Source organism: Micromys minutus (genome assembly GCF_963924665.1).
Source record: "Micromys minutus genome assembly, chromosome: 10".
In the NCBI taxonomy this organism is placed as follows: Eukaryota; Metazoa; Chordata; class Mammalia; order Rodentia; family Muridae; genus Micromys; species Micromys minutus.
The window spans coordinates 10,970,877-10,991,904 of NC_137979.1; the positions used below are offsets into that span (position 1 = coordinate 10,970,877).

The 21,028-nt window shown below is 42.1% G+C and overlaps 1 protein-coding gene across 1 annotated transcript; it reads left to right on the forward strand.

The window, feature by feature from the left end:
• Positions 1–11,453: 11,453 nt before the first annotated feature.
• On the forward strand, positions 11,454–12,410 carry LOC308426208 (olfactory receptor 2T29-like; the record flags this gene model as incomplete). The annotated part of the gene is made up of 1 exon (XM_080923975.1): positions 11,454–12,410. One exon carries the CDS (start codon positions 11,454–11,456, stop codon positions 12,408–12,410), a length of 957 nt encoding a protein of 318 aa, XP_080780101.1.
• Between the last annotated feature and the right edge of the window lie 8,618 nt (positions 12,411–21,028).

Below are 21,028 nucleotides of genomic sequence, written 5' to 3' on the forward strand. Positions count from 1 at the left end.
CCTTCTGAGTGAGATTCTTACTACTTAGCTTCTTTGGGTCTGTGTATTATAGTGTATTTACCCTGTACTTTATGGCAAATGTCCATTTACAAGGGAGTACATACCATGTGTATCTTCTGGGTTACCTCACTCGGGATGGGTTTCTTTTCTTTTCTTTTTTTTTTTTCTTTTTGGTTCCATCCATTTACCTGTACATTTCATGATGCTTTTGTTTTTAATAACAGAATAGTATTTCATTGTGTTAAAATACCACATTTTCTTTATCCATCCTTCAGTTGAGGGACATCTTGGTTCTTTCCAGGTTTGGCAATTATGAATAAAGCTGTCATGAACATAGTTGAGTAAGTGTCCCTATAGTATAGTGGGGCATCTTTTGGGTATATGCCCAGGAGTGGTATAGCTGGGTCTTGGGGTAGAACTATTTTCAATTTTCTGAGAATCCGCTGAATTGCTTTTTAAAGTGGTTGTACTAGTTTGTGCTTCTAGATGTGATTTCCCTTGCTCCATATACTTGCCAGCATGTGATGCCTCTTGAGTTTTTTTCTTAGCCATTCTAATGGGTATAAGATCTCATAGTCATTTTGACATGCATTTGTATGATGAGTAAGGATGCCGAACATTTCTTTAAGTGCTTCCCAGCCATTCGAGATTTCTCTGTTGAGAAATCTGTTTTTCTCTATATAGTTTCGTTATCTGCCTCTCCTCTGACAGGGTACCTGGCACTGCTGGCACACCAGCTCAGAGAAGGCAGGGCACAATCCAGGACAGGGGTCTGCAGCCTCCATTGGGATGTTAGACATTGCTGCACACAAGCCTGGAAGTGGAAAGTGGAGTTCTAGACAGACAGGATTCTCGTCTGGTTGAGTGAGTGCCAAGAACTAGAGGGGTGGGAGAAGTGAGAAGGCCTTCTTTGGGAGTCTTAGTGTCAAGGCTCTTTTGAGTGAAGGCCTTCCCTATGGCAGTCTCTAATGAAGCAGCTTTCTGAGACAATCTTTGCTTGCTCATATTGCTTTATTGAGGGAAGTATTTGGATACATATGCTTTATTTGGGGTGAACCAGGGATTATATCATTTTAGAGAAGGGTGTGAAAATATCTAGGAAGGGAAGGTCATTGGCTGAAGGCTAAGGCTGTTGTGATGCCTCATTAGCATATAGAGGCATTCCAGGTGATGTGCTATATGACTGACTGCCTGTGGTCACCTTACTTAAAGGTCATGATTATGTTCACTAGAGCAGGCATAGAGGCAGGGAGGGAGCAGCTCTACTCCTGGCTTCTCCCATCTCTGAGATTCCTGGGGTTTGAGCATGCTTCCTGCTCACAAATCCTATACTCACCTTGTGACACTGTTCATGTGCCCTAAAGCTCTGTACCCCATTTTCATTTGGGTTATTTGGTTTGTTGGTGTCCAATTCTTTGAATTCTTTATATGTTTAGATTAGTCCATGGTTGGGTGTAGGGTTGATGAATATCCTTTCCCATTCTGTAGGCTGCCATTTTGTGTTATTGATGGTGTCCTTAAACTTGCAGAAGTTTTTCTGCTCTGTGAGATTCTTTTTTTTTAATTGAAAAACTTTATTTTAAAAAACAAAGATAAATGTACAAATTTTCAATACTTTTGCATAAAAGTATACAAATACAGTTTTTAAGGTTGTAATTAAATATTTGTGGGTACATATACATACACATATGTATATATGTAACAATAATATAGGAAAAGAGGCTATTAATTTGAGGGGAGAGGAGAGAAACTGGGAGGGGCTGTAGGGAGGAAAGGGGGATGTGATTCAGTTCTATTTTAATTAAAATATTTTTTTTCTTGAACTTCACACAGTCTGTGAGTTGTTTCTGGGGTGTTCAGAGTTTTCTGGGGTTAGTATCCCATTATCAGTGACTGCATATTATGTCTGTTCTTTTGTGACTGGGTTATCTCACTCAGGATGATATTCTCTAGATGCATCCATTTTTCTTAAGAATTTCGTTAAGTCATCTTTTCTGATAGCTGAGTAGTACTCCATTGTGTAAATATACCACAAATTTTGTATCCATTAATCTACTGAAAGACATCTGGGTTCTTTCCAGCTTCTGGCTATTATAAATAGGGCTGCTATGAACATTGTGGTGCATGTATCTTTGTTGTATGTTGGAGCGTCTCTGGCATAAATGCCCAGAAGTGGGATAACTGGGTCTTCAGGTAGTACTATGTCCATTTTTCTGAGGAACCGCCTAAATGATTTCCAGAGTGGTTGTACCAGTTTACAACCCCACCAACAGTGGAGAAGTGTTCCTCTTTTTCCACATTCTCGCCAGCATCTGTTGTCATCTGAGTTTTGGATCTTGGCCAATCTGACTGGTGTGAGGTGGAATCTCAGGGTTGTTTTGATTTGCATTTCCCTGATGGCTAAGGATGTTGAGCATTTCCTTAGATGTTTGTCAGCCATTCAATATTCCTTGATTGAGAACTTTTTGTTTAAGTCTGTACCCTATTTTTTAATAGGGTTGTTTGATTCTCTGGTATCTAGCTTTTTGAGTTCTTTGTATACCTTGGATATTAGGCCTCTATCTGATGTGGGGTTGGTAAAGATCTTTTCCCACTCTGGTGGCTGCCGTTTTGTTTTCTTGACAGTTGCTTTAGCCTTATAGAAACTTTGCAATCTCATTAAGGCCCATTTGTTAATCTTTGACCTTAGAGCTCGAGCCATTGGTGTTCTGTTTAGGAAATTTTCTCTTGTGCCTATGAGTTCTAAGGTTTTCCCTACTTTCTCATCTAATAGTTTCAGTGTACCTGGTTTAATGTGGAGATCTTTGATCCACTTACACTTGAGCTTTGTACAAGGAGATAAGAAAGGGTCTATTTTCATTCTTCTGCATGCTGAGTGCCATTTGGACCAACACCATTTGTTGAATAGGCTGTCCTTTTTCCATTGCATGTTTACAGCTCCTTTGTCAAATATCAGGTGACCATATACATGAGGGCTCATTTCTGGATCTTCTATTCTATTCCATTGATCCACGTGCCTATTTCTGTACCAGTACCATGAAGTTTTCAGCACAATTGCCTTGTAATATAGCTTGAGGTCAGGGATAGTAATTCCCTCAGATGTTTTTTTGTTGTTGAGAATGGATTTCACAATTCTAGGTCTTTTGTTATTCCAGATGAAATTGTACATTGATCTTTCCAACTCAATGAAGAACTGGGTTGGAATTTTGATGGGGATTGCATTGAATCTGTAGATTGCTTTTGGTAAGATGTCCATTTTTAAAATGTTGATCCTTCCAATCCATGAGCATGGGAGATCTTTCCATTTTCTGAGATCTTCCTCGATTTCCTTCTTTAGAGGTTTGAAGTTCTTGTCATACAGGTCCTTCACTTGCTTATTTAGAGTCACACCAAGGTATTTCATAGATTTTTGTGACTATTGTGAAGGGTATCTTTTCCAGAATTTCTTTCTCCACATGTTTGTCTTTTGAATATAGGAAGGATACTGATTTGTTTGAGTTAATTTTAAATCCAGCAACTTTGCTGAAGTTGTTTATCAGCTGTAGAAATTCTCTGGTAGAATTTGTGGGGTCGCTTAAGTACACTATCATGTCATCTACAAATAGTGATATTTTTACTTCTTCCTTTCCAATTTGCATCTCTTTGATTTCCTTTTGCTGTCTAATTGCTCCAGCCAGGACTTCCAGTACTATGTTGAATAGGTAGGGGGAGAGTGGGCAGCCTTGTCGAGTCCCTGATTTTAGTGGGATTGCTTCAAGTTTCCCACTGTTAAGTTTGATGTTGTCTGTTGGTTTGCTGTATATTGCTTTTATTATGTTTAGGTATGGGCCTTGGATTCCTGTTCTTTCCAAGACTTTTAACATGAAGGGGTGTTGGATTTTGTCAAATGTTTTCTCAGCATCTAGTGAGATGACCATGTGGTTTTCTTCTTTGAGTATGTTTATATGGTGGATTACATTGATAGATTTCCTTATATTAAACCATCCCTGCATCCCAGGGATAAAGCCTACTTGATCATGGTGAATGATCGTTTTGATGTGTTCTTGGATTCGGTTTGCAAGGATTTTGTTGAGTATTTTTGCATCAACGTTCATAAGTGAGATTGGTCTGAAATTCTCTTTCCTAGTAGGGTCTTTGTTTGGTTTAAGAACAAGGGTTATTGTAGCCTCAAAAAATGAGTTAGGTAGTGTTCCATTGGATTCTATTTTGTGGAATAGTTTGGAGAGTATTGGTATTATGTCGTCAATAAATGTCTGATAAAACTCTGCACTGAATCCATTTGGCCCTGGGCTTTTTTTTGGTTGGGAGATTTTTGATGACTGCTTCTATTTCTTTAGGTGTTATGTGATTATTTATATGGTTTACCTGGTCCTGGTTTAACTTTGGTATCTTGTATCTGTCTAGGAATTTATCCATTTCCTCCAGATTTTCCAGCTTTAGTAGGATCTGATGATTTTTTGAATTTCCTCAGTTTCAGTCATTATTTCTCCACTTTTCTTTCTGATTTTGTTAATTTGGATACTCTCTCTTTGCCCTCTAGTTAGTCTGGCTAAGGGTTTATTAATCTTGTTAAATTTCTCAAAGAACCAGCTCTTGGCTTTGTTGATTCTTTGAATGGTTCTTTTTGTTTCTGTTTGATCTATTTCTGCCCTAAGTTTGATTATTTCTTGCTGTCTACTCCTCTTGGGTGTATCTACTTCCTTTTGTTCTAGAGCTTTCAACTGTGCTGTCAGGTTAATAGTGTATGCTTTCTCCAGTTTTTTTTTTTTTTTTTTTTTTTTTTTTTTTTTTTTTTTTTTTTTTTTTTTTTAAGCACTCAGAGCTATGAGTTTTTCTCTCAGTACTGCTTTCATTGCATCCCATAGGTTTGGATATGTCGTGTTTGCATTTTCATTGAATTCTCGAAAATCTTTAATTTCTTTCTGTATTTCTTCTTTGACCCTCCTATCATTTAATAGAGCATTGTTTAGTTCCCATGTGTATATGTGCTTTTTGTTGTCTTTGTTGTTATTAAAGACCAGCCTTAGACCATGGTGATCTGAAAGGATGCATGGGAGTATTTCAATCTACTTATATCGATTGAGGCTCGTTCTGTGTCCAATTATGTGGTCAATTTTTCAGAAGGTGCTGTGAGGTGCTGAGAAGAAGGTGTATTCTTTATTTTTTAGGATGATATGTTCTGTGGATATCTATTAATTCCAGTTGGTTCATAATCTCTGCTAGTTTTACAGTGTCCTTTTTCTGTTTCTGTTTCCATGATCTGTCCATTGGTGAGAGTGGGGTATTAAAGTCTCCCACTATTATTGTGTGGGGTAAAATGTATTTTTTGAGCTTTAGTAGGGTTTCTTTTATGAATATGGGTGCTTTTGTATTTGGAGCATATATGTTAAGGATTGGGAGTTCCTCCTGACAGATTTCCCCTGCAATAAGTAAAAATGTCCTTCCTTATCTTTTTTTGATAACTTTTGGTTGAAAATCTACTTTATTCAATATTAGAATGGCCACTCCAGCTTGCTTCTTGGGGCCATTTGCTTGGAAGGTTTTTTCCCAACCTTTTACTCTGAGATACTGTCTGTCTTTGTCTCTGTGATGAGTTTTGTGTATGCAGCAAAATGCTGGGTTTTGTTTATGTATCCAGTCTGATAGCCTATATCCTTTTATTGGGGAGTTGAGTCCATTTATGTTAAAAGATATCAAGGAATAGTGGTTGCTGCTTCCTGCTATTATTGCTTTGGTAGGTTGAATTGTGCCTGTGTATCTTTCTTTTTTTGGTTTTCTTGCTTAGAAGTTTTCTTGTTTTTACTATGAGGTGGTTCCCCTCATTGTATTGGGTTTTTCACATATAATTCATTGTAGTGCTGGGTTTGTGATCATATATTGTGTGAATTTAGTTTTGTCTTGGAATATCTTTGTATCGCCATCTATGGTGATTGATAGTTTTGCTGGGTATAGCAGCTTGGGCTGGCACTTGTGCTCTCTTAGGGTCTGCATTGTGTCTCTTCAGGCTCTTCTAGCTTTCATAGTCTCTGTTGAGAAATCTCTGTTGATTGGTCTGCTTTTATATGTTACATGACCTTTTTCCCTTACTGCTTTTAGTATTCTTTCTTTGTTTTGGGCACTTGGTGTTTTGACTATTATGTGTCGGGGGGGAGGATTTTTTTTCTGGTCCAACCTATTTGGAGTTCTGTAGGCTTCTTTTATGCTCATGGTCATCTCATTCTTAAGAGTAGGGAAGTTTTCTTCCAGGATTTTGTTGAAGATATTTACTGTGCCTCTTAGTTGATGTTCTTTGCCCTCTTCTATTCCTATCCTTAGGTTTGGTCTTCTCATTGTGTCCTGGATCTCCTGCACATTTGGGTTAGGAGCTTTTTGGTTTTTGCATCTTCTCTGACTGTTTTGTCTGTTTTCAATGTTGTCTTCGGCCCCGAGATTCTCTCTTCTATCTCTTGTAGTCTGTTGGAAATGCTTGCATCTGTGACTCCTGATTTCTTTTTTAGGATTTCTACCTCTAGGGTTGTCTCTTTTGGTGTTTTCTTTATTGTGTCCATTCCCGTTTTAAATTCCTTCTTCCATTCCTTCATCTCTTTGGTTCTATTTTCTTCTAGTTCATTGAGTGTTTGTCTTGTTTCTTCTTTAAAAGCTTCTAATTCTTTATGCTTTTCCTTTCGTTCTTGTTTAAGGATCTCTATCATCATCTTGAGGTAGGATTTCAGGTCTGAGTCTACTTTTTCTGGAGTGTTTGGCATTCCACTGTTAGTTATGATGGGAGAGCTGGGTGCTAGTGTTGCCAGGTTGTCTTGGTTTCCCTGAGGTACATTCTTTCACTTTCCTCTTGCCATCTTGTTGTCAGTGATTGGTTCTTGCCTTTCCCTTGTACCTGGCCTGTGTCCCTGGATCTCTGCTCTTCCTGGTTGCGGATCTTCCTAGTGCCTGTTGTGCACCCCAAAAGCTGCCGGCTGTGAACAGAGGGCCCAATGCTGGGTTCCTGGGTCCCTGGATCAAGCCAGGCAGGCTCGCACTTTCTGCGTGCTCCGCTGAGATTTCTTTGCCCCCTGGCTAGTCGGAACCTGTTCTCACCCCATTCTCGCCAGTCCTGTGTGTCTGGGCGCTCCATGAGATTCTACTTATTAATTTTGATCTTTTTGCCTGAGCTAGTGTTCTGTTCAGGAAGTTGTCTCTTGTGTCCCCTATTTTATTTTCTGTTAGAGTGAGTATATCTGATTTTCTGTGGAGGTCTTTGATCCACTTGGACTAGAGTTTTGTGGAGGGTTATAAATTTGGGTCTATTTGCCTTCTTCTACATGCAAACATCCAGTTAGACCAGCACCCTTTGTTCAAGATGCTTTTTATTTTCCATCACAGTACTTTGACTTCTTTGTCAAGTTCAAGTGTCCACAGGGGTGTGTGTGTGTGTGTGTGTGTGTGTGTGTGTGTTTATTTCTGGGTCTGTGATTTTATTCCGCTGATCAGCCTGTCTGTATTTATGCCATTATTATGCAGTTTTTATTATTATTCCTCTACAGTACAGCTTGAAATCAGGAATGGTGGTACCTCTAGATGTTCTTCTATTGTATAGGATTGTTTTAGCTATCCTGTTTTTTCCCCCATATGAAGCTGTAAATTGTTCCTTCGAGTCTGTAAAGATTTGAGGATAAATTTTGATGGGAATTGCATTGAATATTTAGATTGCTTTTGGTGGGATGCCAATTTTCACTGTATGAATCCTACCTATCTACAGCATGGGAGATCTTTCCATCTTCTGAGATTGTCCTCATTTCTTTCTTCAGAAACTTGAGGTTCTTGTCATTACAGGACTCTCATTTGCTTAGTTAGAGTTATACCAAGATATTTTATATTCTTTGTAACTATTGTAAAAGGTGTAGTTTCCCTAATTTTTTTCTCAGTCCTAGTTTCTTCCCTGTCTTATTTAGTAAATTTTGGCTTGACATTTATTTTGATCAATATTAGAATGGTTATATGAGCTTATTTCTTAGGTCCATTTGCATGAAACAATAGAAAGAATCAATGAACCCAAGAACTAGTTCTTTGAGAAAATCAACTATTTAAACTGAAACAAATTGCTTTAAAGAATATGGCTTATGACTGACATTGGAGTACAGGGTTGGTGGGCTTGGGGAGAGGCTAAGATGGCATGGGATGGAGAGATCAAAAGGCAGTGTCTGTGACAGAGCAGCTCCACTCTGAACTTTGGCATCCACACTTGTGAAAACTACTGTAAGTTTATATGAACAGAGAAGGGGGAGGGGAAGGGGGATTGAGGGAGGGGGACGGGGAGAAATGGAGAGGGAGAGAAGGAGAGAAACAGAGAGAGAAGACTAATGAACTTTACAAGTGACCAAGCCTATCCTATGGGCATTCATTAGCTAACCTGTGTGTCTCATGCTTGAGATCTATTAATGATGTAGAAATTTCAGATCACTGCTACCTTTGTTTACAACTCTGTTTTTACAAATCTAGAAGAAAAAAAAAGACACAGAGATAAAAAGGCAGCTGTGTAATGGAGGTATCTGTCAGCTTCTATTAGCTCTATTAATTACATCTTCAAAGTCTCAAAGGAACATTATTTACAAAATCTTGCCACACCATCCCTTAATGAGCAGAGTCCAGCCAGGCATGACATCACTCTTCTCCTATTCCTTGTGCACATAAGCAGCCACTTCCCTTGGTCCACTTGGCCAAGGCTGCCAGCAACATCTGGGGTGAGTTGGAGTTGACATAAGTAACTAACTCTCGACTTAACATCTACTATCAGCTCTTGACGATATTCCTTTGATTTTCATCTATGTTTTTTTTTTTTCCTGCAGAGAAGTAAATTCCTTTTCTTCCAAAACTTTCAAATACTATTTATTAAATGCAGTAGATTTAACATGTTTTATTTACAGCCGTTTAGGAACAGAAGAACATGTATGCTACCTTCTTAACTGATCCTATTGGCATGCAATTGTTGTTTTGGGGGCTGAAAGCTTACAGAGGGTCACAGAGATACTGAGAATTATATTTTCACCCTGTCTTTTCTGTGCTGAAAGATGTAGGACCTTGTATAGACCTAGCAGTAGACTACAGGGGGAAATGGTGCTTCTAAGAGAACTAAGGCAGGGGCATACCCAGTGTCCCCACAAAGGGCCAAGTGGACTTCTGTTGGTCAGTTAAGTTTTTTCTTGTTAGGCACACATTCAGAAATATGAGTTTTACCTGTGTAAATGAGGAAAATAATGTACACTGCTGGCTCCAGTAGCTTGGGGTTACTATACTAGTGAATCCAGGGGTTACCTGTTAGTAACCTCCAGTGTGAAGTTACTTCTGGCTGTCCACAGGAGATGCAAACTTGAGAATGAGGGACAGGGTTGAGCGGGCTGCAATCACCACGTGTGCTCCAGAGACCGTGTTCCTAGTCCTTTTGTCCTGGCTGTCTTAATGTGAGGAACTCCAAATTTAACAGTGGGCAACACTAAATGTTCTCGGCAGCCGAGTCTCAGGATAAGTTTAGGAAACTCTCACAGTGATGTTTATGTCTCTGCCATCTTTCTGAATCCCCCCTGCCCTGTAGCCAGAGCTAAATGCTTCTCAGGGAGGGCAGATATCCATAACTTAGCATTTACTATTTTAGTTACCAACAGGTTGGTAAGGGGAGCTGGCAGGATGGCTGTGTGGTTAGAGCATTTGTTGCTCTTACAGCAGAACTCTGCTCTCAGCACCCACGTAGCAGCTCACAGTCACCTGCACGTCCTGCTCTTGAGGATCTGGCATCCTCTTCTCCTCCTGGGGCAGCAGAGACACATACAGTGCACGTACACACATGCAGGAAAAACAAACACACATACAAAAACTAAAAAAACATCAGAGGGTTTTCATGTTGAAAAAATTTAATCTGTTTAAGGAATCTTGCATAAGTTTTACTTTTATGTTTCTGCAGCCCTTTAAACATTTGGTTTTATCATTTTTTAATATTGTCTTGTATAGGCTGGCAGAAGCCTCTTTAAGCACCATCAGGTTTAAAGTCTCCTTGACATGTTTTCAGAGTCTAACCTAGAGTCTAGCTATCAGCATGGAACATAGGGAGACGGGAAATCATGCCAGAAGCATCTCAGTGGTACCCAGTCTTCTCTCTGACTCTTGAACTCCAAGAGGTAGAAATTGTGATGGCCAACAAAGCAGATGATGCTTTAAGCACAGCCTGGCTGGCAAACACAGTCACCTCTGGCCCTACAGGTCTAGATCACACAGTGGAGATGTGAGGAACATAAGCTGGAGAGGTCCAGACCTTGCACAGGTGAACTTTTCTACTACCTATGCTAATCAGAGCTAAATGTGTAAATATGTTATGAATGTACATATATATGTAAATTCCTCTGCTCATAGAAATGCTTATCTAAACACATATTTAAGGTTTTTCATAATATATTTTATAAAATAAGTACACCTATAAACACAGAAAATTTCAGCTACTAATTCTAAATTTGACTTGTGCATTTCTTATTTGAAGATATTTTTTCTTATTTTTTGAAAACGAAATCCTTAAACAATATTTAAAATGGAGAACAGCAGTATTGAAGGTCATAATACCCATCTCTGAGATGTCAACGCAGGATGGCAAGTTCTTAACTCTCTAACAGTGTGTGTGTGTGTGTGTGTGTGTGTGTGTGTGTGTGTGTGGTGTATGCTCATCAACTTTTATCTTGAGATATTGAAAAAAAAAACTTTTATTGTTTTGCTTTATTTAACCTTGGCAAAATCAGAAGGCAAAGTTATCACCACCACCATCATCTTCAGCAGCATTATTTTAGACAGAACACATGAAAGACTACTAGGTTGAGTGACAGCTGGATTTGAAGCAGAGATTAGTCGCTTAGTGGGTTGGTTCTTTACCCCAAGCCTCTTAGGGTTCTAAGAGTTGTTCTTTCTTGCGTGAAGGTGAGGCTTCCTCCAGGCAATACAGAAACTATGAGTATCCAGATTCTGGGGACCTGGTTGAAAAGTTTTCCTTTAAATTGTTACTTTAAAATATTTTTGTGTGAAATACATCTCAGTCTCAAAAATTCCAATTGTGTCCTTAAACCATAAAGGCCAAGGCTTATCTCATATTTTAAAACCAAATCTTCAAAAATAATTTTGATTTTACATTTTTTTTTTTTGGTCACTAAATCCCCATTCGGGTTAGCATGGGATATCATTTCTCATACTTGTGGTATTTGAGAGAAAACATTTTTCTGTCATTAGGAAAGTTCATGACTTTGACCTATGGAAAATTTACTCTGAATAACCAATGCCTCCGACCAAGATGTGAATTCTGAGTTTTAAAAAAATGGTTGAACTATGTGAATTTGCAATCCTTAGATCTCCAGGTCCAGGGAACTTAGCACAGGCACAAATCACTGAGCATTCATTCCTGTGACACTAATCTCAAGGCAATTTTCGTTGCCTAGGATACACCCATGGACCTCACCACCTGGATGAACAACCATACTGGACAGTCAGATTTCACCCTGGTGGGATTCTTCAGTCAAACCAGTCACCCCGCCCTGCTTGCTGTGCTCATATTTGTGATTTTCCTGATGGCCTTGTCTGGGAACGCCCTCCTGATCCTGCTGATACTCTCAGACACCCACCTCCACACACCCATGTACTTTTTTATCAGCCAGCTCTCCCTCATGGACATGATGTACATTTCTGTCACTGTGCCCAAGATGCTCATGGACCAGGTCCTGGGGAGCCACAGGATCTCAGCTGCTGCCTGTGGGATGCAGATGTTTCTCTATGTGACACTAGCAGGGTCAGAGTTTTTCCTTCTGGCTGCCATGTCTTATGACCGCTATGTGGCCATCTGCCATCCACTCAGGTATCCTGTCCTCATGAAACACAGGGTGTGTCTCCTCCTGTTGTCTGTCTGTTGGCTCCTGGGATCTTTGGACGGCTTTATGTTCACCCCTGTCACCATGACCTTCCCATTCTGTGGCTCTCGGGAGATCCATCACTTCTTCTGTGAGGTCCCTGCTGTGACCAAGCTCTCCTGCTCAGACACCTGGCTCTATGAGACCTTCATGTATGTGTGCTGTGTGCTCATGCTTCTTGTCCCTGTGACAGTCATTTCCGGCTCCTACTCATCCATCCTCCTCACTGTCCTCAGGATGAACTCAGCAGAGGGCAGGAAGAAGGCCCTGGCCACCTGCTCCTCCCACATGACTGTGGTCATCCTCTTCTATGGAGCTGCTGTCTATACCTACATGCTCCCTGCCTCCTTCCACACCCCTGAGAAGGACATGGTGGTGTCTGTGTTTTACACTATACTCACCCCTCTGTTGAACCCACTAATCTATAGTTTTAGGAATAAAAATGTCACAGAGGCTATGAAGAAATTGTTGGGTGAAAACTCCTCTTTCAAGAATCTTTAAAGTAAGTAATTTATAAGGAATAGTTTCTCCTCCTTGTCTCTACACATCTACCAGGTGTCATGCTGAGGTCATTTGCAGTCTGCTCAAATGACGTGTCTGGTAACATGATGCTCTCTGTCTGTCAACAGGGATCTCTATTTTGTAGCAATGTGGTTTTTCTATATCTAGTTCATCAGGACATTTTATCAGAATCGGACGGTGACTCAGTAAAATGGGTTCAGTGTGTGTATTGACAGCATTGTACGGGTTTATTACTTCCTATTTAAATGTGTATTGTATAAGCCGATATTCCTGGGACATGTCCCACTTGTTCATAATGAGCCATAGTGGAGTATTCAATACCATTTACCAGTATTCTGTGAAGACGTTGGCATAAATGCTTATCTTGGAGATTGTTTCATGGTTTTCTCTATGTGCTCCCTTGCTGCGTGTATCATGACATCATCAGCCTCCTGTGGGGATTGAATGCATTGCTCTTCCTTAATATTCTGGAACAACTGGAAAATTGTCATAACTATTGTAATACTTGCTAGAATCCAGCAAGTAAGCCATTTTCCTAGGCTTAAAAAAAAAATCTTTTTATCTCGAAGGATGTGTGTGCATGTGTGTGTGTGTGTGTGTGTGTATGTGTGTGTGTGTGTACTTGTGTGTATGTTTGTGTTTATGTATGTGTGAGTTCTTGTGTGTATCTGTTTGTATGTGTGTTTTATGTCTCCCTGTGTCTTTGCGTGTGAATTTTTGTGTTTGTATGTGCATGTGTATTGGTGTGTATATATCTGTCTCTGTGTGTGTATTTGTTTGTGAGTTTGTGGTGTGCCTCTGTGTGCATGTATGTGTGTACAAGTGTTTGATATGTGTTTCTCTGTATGTGGTTTTGTGTATATTTGTGTGTGTGATATGTGTCTGTGCCTGAGTGAGTGTGAATATATTTGAGCGTGTATATGAGTATGTGGCATGTGAGTATATGTATGTCTTTGTGTGAGTATGTGTGTGTGAGTGTGTGTGAGAGATAGTTCATGTGTGTAAGTATGTGTGAGTGTGTGTGTGTGTGTATATACATGGGCATGTCAGTATATGCATGTCTTTGTGTGTGTGAGTGTGTGTGTATGTATGTGAGAGAGTGTGTGTGAGTGTGTGTATGTGTGCACATGGGCATGTTAGTATATGTGTGTCTTTGTGTGAGTGAGTGTGCCTGTGTGTGTGCACGTGCACGCACACATGGGCATGTGAGTGTAGTGGCAAAGAGGCCAGAAGAGGTTACCTGATCCTCTGAAGCTTGATTTCTGGTGGTTGTGTGCCCAGCATGAATGCTGGGAACTGAACTGTCATCATTGCTGACATGGATTTCATTCGGGCATCATATTGGCCTTGTCTTTTACCCATCCCTGGCTCTGTGCATTCCAATGAGATAATTCAGTCCATAGTCAGCCATAGCAACCGTGGTGAGCAAGAGCACACATTTCTACCAGCTCCAGTTTCCTCTGTACTCACTGTCTCCTTTCATTTGTAGCTGACTTTTCTCTAGCAATATTATTGAAAGTATTTTCTTTTCATCTTCAGTTTATGTACAACATTGTACTTTGTGGTTTTCATAAGCCTGAGAAATAATCCTGTAGTAAAATAATTATTCTAAAGATACTAATTTTAGTCACAAACAAAAAGGGTAAAATATAACGTTAAATCTTTCCTTGCATTTTCAATTTCGACATCATAATTTCCATCTTTTTATGTTTGTTATCTCTTGTTAACTTTTTTAGTTGTGACCTTTAAGGATTATTGAAAGGAGGGGAGTACTGGATTATGTCTTCCAGCCCCTTCCTCATTCATTGCTTTCAGAGTGAGAAATTCGAACTCAGCTCCTTAGTGACAAGTAGGGCTTAGTGAATTCCTGAATGAGTGTAACGACTGGGCTGGAGTCCAGAAGAAATAAAAACATGACCCTAACAGCAACAATAAAGTGGTTACATGAGTCACTAAAGCTTCCTGTCACAGGGGGAAGAGGAGAGGGGCAGCTTCGCTCTATAAATAGAAGCATTTCAAATCATGAACTGCTGTGGGCTGTGCTGATGCTGTTTGTAGTCAGATGCTAATTCTGCTTTCTCAGGAGGGTCTCCCCAGCCCCACAATGAGGAACTAATCATGTATTCAGGTGATCTCATGTGAACCCCCCCCCCCCCCCCCCCCCCGCATTCTAACTGGTCAATAAAGGCCTGTGATTGGCAGGGGAAGGGAAAGGTGGGATGTCTCGGTTTTGGAGAAGGAGGGCAGGAGAGGCAAGGGAAGAAGAATGAGAAAGGAAGGAGAGAAGACAGAAGAAGAGGAGGAAGAAGCCATGCTGGAGCAGAACCGCATGACCAGGAAAAACCACAAGTCGCAAAGGGTTTTATAGCCGGGGAATAAATTAATATAGCATTAGATCTGCCCAATCTAGGCACATAGCTTCTAATTATAATAACTAGATTGTGTATTTTTATATGGGCTTATTGGGGTTGGAAATTGCTACAATGAACATTCTCAAAACCAACCATAATTTTGATAATGCTTTTAGATTGCAGTCTAGGGCTGGAACCAGATGCTGGAAACTAGGACCCCCACTGAGTTGTTGCTACAGCAAAAGCAGTGAGAGACGCCTGTCCCCAATGAGGTGTGACTGAAAGAAAAAGCGGAGGTGCATACGTACAGGAGTTCAGCCATACCTTGCAGAGAGAGGCGCAAACGTCAGAGGCTGGAAGGAAGGCCAGGGGAACACAGAAGGGAAGATGGGAATTCAGGGTGTTATGCCTTCAAGACCCACTACTACTAATGTGTCAGTCTGGCCACTCTAGGAATGTAGTCGAGAGTCCCAATAACTTTGAGCTGGGCCCATGAGATGAGTGATGAAGCCTGGATTAGTGATTTACTTCCCAGCAAAGAGGTGTAGGACAGGAAAGCTGAAGCAGGGTGGGCGGGATTACACGGGGCGGCGGGGGGCGGGGGGGGGGGGGGTGGACTGCGGCTGCGGAGAATGTGGTTTCTCCCACACCCTCGCTTCTTTCAATCATTTACATTGTGCTCCCCATTGGTCACCTCTCTCCTCAATCTTCCCTAGTGACCGGAAACCAGCTGCACCGGAAGCTTGCCAAGGCTCACCACGCGCTGTAACCTGCTCTTTCTTCCTTCAGATGCAGGTCTGTTGTCTTGGCATTCCCCACTGTGAGCACCTGGAGAAGCTCTTAGCAGTTCCAGATTAAACCAGCGGGTGGTGGAAAAGACAAGATCTGTGTTGGCAGCCACGGGGGTGGGTGGGTGGGAGAAGCGGGGGGAAAAGAGACTCTGGGCCGCGCCACGGGAGCCGCTTGTGGAGACTGTGTCAGCAGGAGGGCATCTGGGTAATCAAGGTCTGAGTGTGTGGGGCCACCATAGCTACCACCTCCCTCTTCATAGCCAGCATTGTGGAGCACACGCGCGCTATCCCCAAGGGCCAGTGCATTTGGAATTTATACTCCTCCGTGTCTGTTGTGTGATGTGGGAACTTAAGGCAAATCCCTTTCTTCGTTTGAGCCACACACTTCTTTTTATCTAGTGTCGCCGGCAGCGTGACATTTGTTTCACACATGCACAGTGTGCTACTCTCAGAATGTGAAAGGCTGAGATACTGGCCGGGAGAGCCCTTGATGGCTGGTCTTGGGTGTGGTCTTGACCGGAATAAGAGATGCCGAAACAGCTGTCCGTCTGTAGAGATGCTTCCAGGAAAGGCTGACAGGACGGATTGTAGTTTGGGGACCGAGGGGGACAATCCCGGGAATGTGGGCAGCAGGTCCTTATGGGAGGAAGTAGAAAGCACAGGGTTAGGTGCCCTGCAAGCCCTTCTTATCATGTCTTTTGCTGCTGCTGCTTCCCATCCTCTGTAGGACCCCCTTTCGGGGACCCCCACTCGAGTCTCGGGACATGGGGTTACCCAATGAAACTCGAGAGACCTTCTTGCTGCAAAAGCACGAGGTAGTTTAATGGCGGAGCTCCAGGCCGATACGCATCTCGGGCAGGAGATAGAGATACCAACCACGAGGCTCGAAGCTGGGGGATTTTATAGGGCGGGGGTTGAGAGAGAGGGTTGGGGGCTGGGAAGTACAAAGTTTACAAAGTGTACCCTACAGCCAAAGCCTACAGTTAGGAAGTCTTGAGACAGGTGGGGCGGATGCTTATCTAAGTCTGGATAAGAGTGGTTAGCATCTAATTTACATTTGACTTATGACTCAGTTGTAAAAGAAAGACTGGGCCAGCTTCTGCATTCCTATTTTATCTTTAAGGTCAGCTGGCCTAGCCTCAGGGATGTTTTTAACAATGGGTTTAGCTGGGCATTCCCGGGGGCTTGATTTACCACGTTCTCAGTCCTAGAATTTAATTTCATTTCACCTCAGTAACCCCTCCTTCCATTACCCGCCTCCTCAGAAAAGGGGAATTCTCCCCTTCCTCCAGGTACCCGAGGTACAATCTCTCCCACTGCATCCCAATAAGGCAGTCCAGGAAGAGGAACGGGATTCAGTGGCAGACCACAGAGTCTGGAGCCGGAGCTCCAATTCTTAAGGGACCCACATGAAGACCAAGCTGCACATCTGCTACAAATGCGTAGGGGGCCTAGGTCCAGCCCCTGCATGCTCTTTGGTTGGTGTTCAGTCTGAGTCCCCATGGGCCCAGGTTAGTTAGCTCTATAGATCATCTTGTGGTGTCCTTGACCCCCTGGCTTTCTCAATCCTACCCCCCACTCTTGCACAAGATTCCGCAAGCTCCACCTGATGTTTGGCTGTGGGTCTTTGCATGTGTTTCCATCAGCTGCTGGATGAAGCCACTCAGGAGGCAGGCTCCTGTCTAAAAGCATAGCAGAGTTTCATTACTGATGTCAGGGGTTGGCTGTTCCATCTTTATTTTCTAGACTACTTTATATGGACCATTGGGGCAGTTACTAACCAAGGTTGACTGAAGTATGGGGCCCATGGAGAAAAGCAAGGCGGAAGTGAGGGGATGAAACGAGGTGAATCTGGGCTTCCACACTGCTCACTCTACATTCTTGCTACAAACAAACCAACCAACCAACACCCCCCACCAAAAAAAAAAAAAAAAAAAAAAAAAAAAAGTGCTGTTCAGACCTAGTTTAAAACCTTTGCCTAGGCATAGGTCTTTTTCCTCCAGCAAACCTCTGACTGAGTCCAAACGCCAACGCCCGTCCTTTATCTGGCTTCCCAACTCCTGGCTGCCTCACCAGCCTCAGCTCCTCTAGGGTAGTGCAGCAGACTAGAGAGCGACCGACTGTTTATTGTGCATGTCTTATAGCCCCAACCTCCCGACACCCAAGGCCCCCCCCTTCTGATCGACTTCTCTGCTAGCCACCCAGTACCCTCACCCTGTAACCTTTCTTTCCTTGTCTCTCTGCTGCAGGTGAGTGAAAAATCCCCTTCGGCTTGCACCACCCCTTTCCTGGGATTTCTGCCCTCTACTGGCCATACCTGGAATCATAGCTTTGGGGTGCCAGTGCTGACTCAGTGGCAAGACCTTTTAGCCTGGGTCTTCACACTTTATTCCACATTGAAATATAAAAAGGAGACACACGGATACAAAGTTATTATATGTAACAATAACAGCAAGACAACAACAGTAATTCTAATAATAAAGGCACATTATTCTATTGTCGTTGGAGCCAGACTTGGGATTTACCATTAAAGTCTCTAAACAATTGGCTTTAGGCTTAATTTGTGTATGCTGTATCCGTTCAGATTAAATCTCACTTCCATCATGAAAAGTTTATGTAGCAAAACTGTGTATTAAAATAGACAGAGAAGCAAACATTAGTTTTAGACAAGCAGAAGTCAAGGGAACTCCAAAGAACCAAGCTAACACGGCAGAATGCTCTTACAAAAATACTGACCATAGAGGAGGAAGGAGATAGTTCTTCACACAAGAGCACAGGGAAGAATGCAGTCCATGACACCAGAAGAAGAGCAGAGGAGGATGGGAAATTAGCCAACTATGTCTGACACTGCAGACTAGAAAGCAGCCAACATTAATTACCAGGGATGGGAGGAAAGTAGTAACCATTAAAAAATAAGTAAGAACAGCAAACAGTAAAATCCCAGCATTTGCAAACCGTTCTCAGTTACAAACTTGAATGCAAATAGACTTAACTCATCGGTGAAAAGATGCAGACTAATTGAATTTAAAAATGTGCTCAACTTGGGGGCTTTCAGAAATGGAACCAGTAACCACGGAGCTGGACGTAGGTCCTCTGCACGTAGGTAGTAAATTACACAGCTTGCTCTTCATTCCCGTCCCCCCAACAACTGCAGTCCCTGACTCTGTTGCCTGCCTGTGGATCCTGTTTCCTAACTGCATTGCATTGTCTGGCTTCAGTGGGAGAGAATGTGCCTAGTCCTGCAGTGACTTGATGTGCTAGGATAGGATGGTGCCCAATAAGAGCCCTCAGAGGAGGAGAGGAGGAGCCATTGGACAGGGGAGGAGGTTACGGAGGAGGATCTGCATGGGCAGAAGAGGGGAGGCTGCATTTGGAATGTAAAGTAAATAAATGATTAGTTGGGGGAGAAAGAAAATAAAATATTTTAGAACTTATAAAATGAAAAGAAGTGCCAACTCAGGTATCCAGGATGTAGCATAAATCTGAAAAAGTTTGATGAGAACTAGGCAGCCATCTACAGGAAATTGACTCTCCCTGCCCTCTTAATTCTAACCATTTGAACTTGTCATACAGGACTCTTAGCAAGAGGAACATTGTCTGGACCCCTGGCCTTGTTGGGGAAAGGTCTTGGGCTGAAGTCACAACTGAGCATTTGGCCATGCCCTGTTTATACCAGTCTGATCTGCACAGGAAGTGGGCTGGGGACACCGAAAACTGCACATATAGAATATCATCAGGCCCAGAGACTCCGAAAGGCTTTGCCAGACTGAGGGAGGAGGAGGTGGAGACCCTGAGACTGGCTGCCAGGCCAGCTCCAGGTCCAATGAAGACATCCTGACTCAAGGGAATACAGCAGAGGCTTCACAAAAGCAGATGCACTTCACATATGTATATGTAGAACACACACACACACACACACACACACACACACATACACACACACACAAAACTTGCTAACATTCTGTAACTTCAGGATTTATCATACTTAGGAGTGACTGCATCTTGGGTGAGTCACATTTGAGTTCATTTCCATCCAATAAAGTTTGTTGTCCCTTTAGTTTAACCTACAACATACATGAGTGTGCTCCCCATACTTCCCATAATTTATTTTCCATGGTGGTAACCAACTTCTCTGTGAAAATGACAAATGCAAATTTCTATAAACCAGCCCCCCAAAGTATGGTCAAGAAACACGCGTGGCAGTAACTGGCCCAGCTTGAGACCCATGCCTTGAGAATGAGTGCACCCAAGACACTATTAATGATACTCCACTATGCTTACAGGCAGGAGCTTAGCATGACTGTCTTCTGAGAGGCTCCACCCAGCAGCTGATGGAACCAGATGCAGAGACCCACAGCCAGACATCAGGCAGAGCTTGGGGAATCCTATAGAGGAGAGGAGGAAGGATTGCTGGTGTCAGAGGGATTGCGGAAAACACAAGAAAACCTACAGAGTCAACTAACCTGGACCTATAGAAACTGAACCACCAAAGAGCATGCATGGAACAGATTTAGGCCCTCTGCACGTATGTAGCAGGTTTGAAACTTGGTCTTCATGTGGGACCCCTAACAACGGAAGCAGGGGCTGTCTCTGACTCTGTTGCCTGCTTTTGGACCCCTTTCCCTTAAATGAGCTGCCTTGTCAAACCTCAATAGGAAAAGATCTGCCTAGTCTTATTTAGGTTGGGATATCCAACTTGAGACACCAAGGCCAAGGTAGGTTGGTAACCATGGGAGAACTCCCCTTCTTTGAAGAGAAAGGGAGGGAGAAGGGGCACAAAGGTGAGAGGGAGGGACTGGGAGGGAGGAGATGGAGGGGAAGTTTCGATCGGAGTGTAAAGCAAACACATTAGTTAATAAAGAATCAAAACCAAAACCAAGAATCAAAGGTTGGAAATTAAAATAAGCAAACAGAAGACACAGTCACGCTGGGGTAGATTTTCTTATGTATAATAAAGAAGGTTTTAAAACTAATTATAAGAGGGTTACTACATTTCAGGAAAGGGGACAGAGTTCACATAGATACCTGCAGAATTTTCTACCAGGAGATAGAAAATACGTCTTCTTATCAATACCCCATAGAACCCTCTATGACATTTCTGGCATTACAGGCCACAAAACAAACCTTAATAAATACAGAAAACCCATTTTCCTGCATCCTAAAGTTCCACAACTTTCAAAACAGCACCACCAGCTGAGGATCCAGTGTGAATCCATGGGACAGTCTAAGAATCACAAGGGCTTCTGTGTCTTCTAGAGTATGCCAGAGATCACATTAAATTTCTATCAAAGTCAATAAATTCAGAAAAAATACAGGACATAAAGTCAGCATACCATGTTTAGTAGGATTTCATACTCTTTCAATGAATAATGCAAAAGAAAAAAAAAAAAGCAAACAATGCCCTTTACAGCACAAAAATAAAATGCTTAGGGACCAATTTGCTCAAAAGACATGG